Here is a 5369-nt window from a genome sequence, read left to right as displayed (position 1 = left end):
ACACAACCGTGGTGTAGGTGTCTCCCATCGACACCATGTACCGTACGGTACTAACCTTTGGTGCGGTACGCCCACCACAAGGCTGCATGTTTGGCGGCAACAGCTTCTGCTGTGCTGTCGCCTGAACAAATTCATGGCCAGTGCTCACATCATGCACGACGCATGTGCAAACACAGTGTACAGGCCCATGAGCCCGTACACGAGGTATGCTGTGTACGTCACGTACCACAGCTACCATACGTGCTCCGTGCACGTCATGTGTGTCATGCACGACGAGTTCATTGCGTGGAACTCCTGGCAGGCTGCTCGACAGCAGCCAGTGCCAATGCACGGTACGTGCGTTGACTCACAGTGTTCAGAGCGCATCGGGTCGTGGTATGGTGCATATCCTTTGCACCTATACCAGTGTCTGTCACAGACACCATGTACCTTGATGGTACTCGACCGTGGTGGGGCATATCTCACCACCATGCCACTGCGGCGTTGGTGTCTGGCATTGACACCGAGTACTCACGGGTATCAACCCATGGTGAGGCAAGCTGCCATCACGACGGTGCCATGCTCGGTGCGGCACCAGTTACGACTGCGTGCCTCGACCACCACCTGGTCAGTTGTGTGTGCACTTGTGCACCACACTTGGGTTATGGCTCCACGGCCCATTATACCCGGCGCGTTGCGTACATCACGTACCGCAACCGCTTTGTCGGCGGGTGAGACGTTCCGTTCACCCTACTCGACAGGTCGCTCATGACCAAGGGACCAGTGCGTTGATTGCACTAGGTCCGCACTTCGCCTCGTGTGTGGTTGCTTGCAACTCCAGCACTGCTGATTCGCTCAGCGATTCCGATGCACCTTGCGTCAGTGGCTATCTTCGCCGCTATGTCTTGTTCGGCTAGAGCTACCGCAACTCTATCCCGGCTGTTCGCCTCCAGCCTGCAGTCGATGTACATCGACGCCTGGTTCCGTAAGGAACTCGGTCTTACCTCAAGACCAGGGAGGAAAGGTATTTCCGAGCCTCTCCCCCACTTACACTTGAGACCATTGAGTCTCTCGTGACTTGACATAGCCACTGGCAGCACGACGGCTACCTGCCTCTTGGAAAGTCAGGGAGGAAAGGTATTTCCGAGCCTCTCCCCCACTTAACCACGAGACTACTGAGTCTCTCGTGGCTTCTGATAGCCACTGGCAGGCGCGACGGCTCTACGCCCTGTGCACTGCGTCGGTATGGACGACCGCGTCGGCCGTGTCGACCGAAGGCATCTAGCTTTCGCGTCAGCAGTTTGAGTCTGCGCGACTTGACGTCGAGCGAGTTGCTCACGTCAGGCGAGGACAAGACAGCGTCGCGCCCCGAGCCAATGGCTCTGTGTGCGGCGCTATGTTACAAGCCTTGGGTGTGGAACTCTGTTACCCACACCGGAAGCGCATACAGCGACTTCCTTATCAGTTATGGTCCGAGTGATCTTGCGTGGAACTTTGTTACCCACGCTCGGAGCACCGAATGTCGGTCTCCTTAAGCAGCGTCGCTGCTTGCGGAACTTGTTACCCGCAATGTGGACCTATGTTATCCACCTGGTGAATGTCCTTCGGCACCACCACTGTCGAAGCGCATACGGCGCGACGATATTCAGTGTTGGGATCAGCTGACGTGGCAGACCCGCACACACACAGAGTTGGTGTCCACCGACCGAGTCCGAGGCGTCCGGGTCCTGGACTCCGATTCGCTTGAAACGACGTCGGCCTGAACAAAATTCAGGCCCGACTTGCGGCGGCAGACGTGACGTGGCACTTTGTTACCCACGTCGTGATGTCTCGTTGACGACATCAGAGGCACTCGAGACCTCGTGTGGCACTGTGTTACCCACACAGGAAGAATGGACAATGCCTTCCTCTTCAGTTATAGTCTGGGCGACTGCGCGTGGTACTGTGTTATCCACACAGGAAGCGCATTCAGCGCCTTCCTCTTCAGTTAAGGTCTGGGCAGCCGTGTGGTCCTCAGTTACCCACCTGGTTAGCGCTTAAAAGCATAACCACTGTTGAAGCCCGTACGGCGCGACGTCCTTCGGCGCTGGACGCTGCTGGTGTAGCAGGTCCACACGCCGGGCAAAGACCCACGCCCGTGGCATTGCCGCAGCGGAGCATGGTCTTACTGTACGCAGAGCTGGCGACGCGTTGACAGCTCCGTGACGCTTCTGCGTCCTGGTGGTCTGTATCAGACGCCCCAGTCATGACGGAGGTGGAAACATGACTCACCAATGCTCCGTCATAGACCTGGACTGGTAGGCCCTTCTCAGCCTTGCCATACCAAAGTCCGGGCTGTGCCTTATGTTCGGCACAGCCATGTTGTTCATGGCGAGAGCTGCGAGCGACACCGCGGTGCGCGAGTTCATCGAGCCGAAACGTTCAGGTCCGTTGAGGACCATTGGTACTTCCTTCACCGTACCAAAGGCTAGTCCACCAAGGACCATACCACGACCGTCACTCTGACATAGAGTGCAGTCGGATGTCGCTATGCCAAGCGACGTTCCGGCGGCGTATCAACGCCCCAGAACTCATCAAACGTTCAAGGGGTACCGGTACCCCCGTACACTGAGTGTACTACCAGCAGCCCATCACTGCCCTTCACCGGTTTGAGAACCACATCTCTCTGGGCAAGTCTCGTGGTGTGCACAGCCTGCACATCCATCACGAAGACTTAGCGCTCTTCAGTAGGGCATACCGCCTCTACCGGTGGCCGGGGAGTCTTCGTCAACCTGACCGTGGCCTGCGCCACCGGACTTGGGGTCCACGGGCTGTCCTCTTCCCGAGGACTGGCGAGGGACACACACGCTGGTAGTGTCCATGCCCACCGCATCCATAGCAGCGGACCAAGCTCTCGGCTGAGCTAATGTACATGGGTTCGGGCTCGCTGTACGCACCGGTATCAACGGGCTGCTTGACAGCAGGAGCAACATCGTCATTGCTGCGAGTCTCCGCCTCCCGAGGAGCGCCATTCTCATCGTGGCGATGTTCCTCTTCCTGAGGAGTACCAACCTGCTTGTGGCTGAACTCTTCTTGGAGGGCGATTCGAATCGCCTCCTCCATAGTTGTCGCTTGCACCCGGAATAGCTGGGTGCGAGCAGGACCGACCTTCAGGCCGTCCATGAAGACTGTTGTCTTGACGTCTTCAGGCAGAGGATTCCCTGCCAGAGATGCCACTAACGTGCGCATCTCTTGCGCGTACTCCTGCAGCTCACGTTTACCTTGCTTTCACGCGAGAAAGCGTGAGCGCTGGCGGAACACTTGTTCGCCGGTAGGAACGCGGCTTGAAGCTGCTCACACAGCTGAGCCCAGGATGCAAAGCATTCAGGAGATACCGTCTCCCTGGTTTATGCCCAATGCTTGGCACGTCCACTAAGGTTGTACAGGGCAAACGCCACCCGAACTAGCTCGTCCGAGATGAGACCCACCATCATGGCGATCTCCACCTCACGGACCCAGAAGTGAAGGTTCTCTCCTTCCTTCCCGTCAAACGCGGGGATCTTCAGCCATACCGGCTTAGGCCTGGTTGCCTGGGGAGCGGCCATCGAGGCCTCCAAACTCCCGCGGACGTGAGCGATGAGACCACGATCGTAGGTCTCAAATACAGTCACGCGTTCTTGTTGCTCGGCAGGCGTCGCCGCCGCCAAGCTGCGAAGGACATCTTGTCCAAAGATGCCTCCCATCTTCAAAAAAGACTCGTACTGTGAGTCGTTCAAGCGAGGAAACTCGCTTCGGTCCATCTTGGTTCAAGCGTTGAGCGCACAGAGGATTCAGGTAGTTCAATCTACCCGCGATGTTGTTGGATTGACTACAAGTGCTACCAAGTGTGACGGGGTCTCACAGCACCTTGCACAGAGGAAATGCTTAAGGGTATTAACTACCCGAGTGAACGTTAGTCCACGTGTTCCCGGCCTCAATGGGAGTGGTTTACTACTTAGAAGAGTAGATTTAAGACTGTTGTATTGATAAGTAAGATAAGCTTGGGTCTTATACAAACTAGAGGTTAGCGAAGTACTGGTACCGTGTACCAGGTGTCCACAAAAGTGACGGGTCACTCTATATGTAACATGGGTCACACTGGATTGTACCCCGTTACAGTGTCACTACCGCTAGAGGCGCTGTTCATCGTGCCTCACGAAGAAAATGTTGAGATCCGTCCAGATATACATTTGTATACATCTCCATTACCCAGACAGTAAACGTTTGTTTTTTTCTTGAAAAAAAACACACTAGAGATTCATTCTAAAGTTTAGAAAGCTCCAAAATCATGATTTTACACTAGATTATAATCCGTAACCATTGCAGGAAATGCATGGAAATCCGTAAAGAAAATCTTCAACTTGAGGTTTCCTCGTCGGGGACCACTTGACAGTTTACGGGCGTATCGCCGCATCTATTGCATTGCAGTAGGTTTGCAACAGTAGACTGCTTGATACCGTTATGCAACCTTGCCCGTGTACATTATGACCAACGAAGGAAAACGTTTCTCTAAATCTCAAATACGAGCCCTGAATTGGAGATAAACACTATGATGAGTTTTCGGAGCTTCGCTCACGCTAAAACACCTTTGGTACTCGGAACGCCCGCAGTGGCGTCGTGCTTGACGGCAGTACGCAGCGCGACGGCCAGCGCCTTGAAGGACGCTTCGGCGCGGTGGTGGTCGTTGCGGCCACGGAGCACATCCACGTGCAGCGTGAGACGAGCGGCGCTGGCGAACGACTCGAAGAAGTGTGTGATCATCTCGCACGACAGCTCGCCCACGCTCGGACGCACCAGCTGCAGGTTAATCTCGCTGTGCGCGCGACTCGAGATGTCCACGATAGCGCGGGACAGAGCCTCATCCAGCGGTACACACGCCGAGCCGAAGCGAGCGATACCCGCGCGGTCGCCCAGCGCGACATCGAAGGCCTCGCCGAGCGTCAACGCGCAGTCCTCCGTCGTGTGGTGGTCGTCGATCCACGTGTCGCCCTTACAGTCAAGTTCCAGGTCGAAGCGACTGTGCTTGGCTAAAGCCGTCAGCATGTGGTCCAGGAATCCAATGCCAGAGCTCACCGTGGACTTGCCCGTGCCGTCTAGCGACAGCTTGACACTGATCGACGTCTCCTTGGTTACGCGCGAGATGCTGGCCTCACGAGCGGCGCACTTGCCAGTCAAAGACGGGGTCTTGTTCGCTGTCGTGAGAGCTGCCGCCACTGGAGGGATGAGGTCCAGCAGCTCTGCAAGTCCCGGAGTCAGCACAACTGAAGCTCCGACCTCTTCCAATACCTTGCCAATAGCTGCAAGTGTTTGGTCTAGGATCGACTTGGCGTACGTCTGTGGGGTCAAGACACCGTAGGCAATAGTTCCAGCCT

General features: G+C 56.0%; 1 protein-coding gene across 1 annotated transcript in view; it reads right to left on the bottom strand.

Moving 5' to 3' along the window:
• Positions 1 to 4569: 4569 nt before the first annotated feature.
• PITG_20965 (imidazoleglycerol-phosphate dehydratase) overlaps positions 4570 to 5369 on the bottom strand; it is a gene marked incomplete at both ends in the record, with an annotated part of 1515 nt that continues 715 nt past the window's right edge. The window contains one exon of the mRNA XM_002895316.1: positions 4570 to 5367. Coding sequence (XP_002895362.1) covers positions 4570 to 5367 — 798 coding nt within the window. The remainder of the gene's footprint in view (positions 5368 to 5369) is intronic.

The sequence above is a fragment of the Phytophthora infestans genome, genomic scaffold (genome assembly GCF_000142945.1).
Source record: "Phytophthora infestans T30-4 supercont1.198 genomic scaffold, whole genome shotgun sequence".
NCBI classification, from domain to species: Eukaryota; Oomycota; class Peronosporomycetes; order Peronosporales; family Peronosporaceae; genus Phytophthora; species Phytophthora infestans.
The sequence above is the reverse complement of the archived record's forward strand: the minus strand, read 5'-3'. Positions and strand labels throughout refer to the sequence as shown.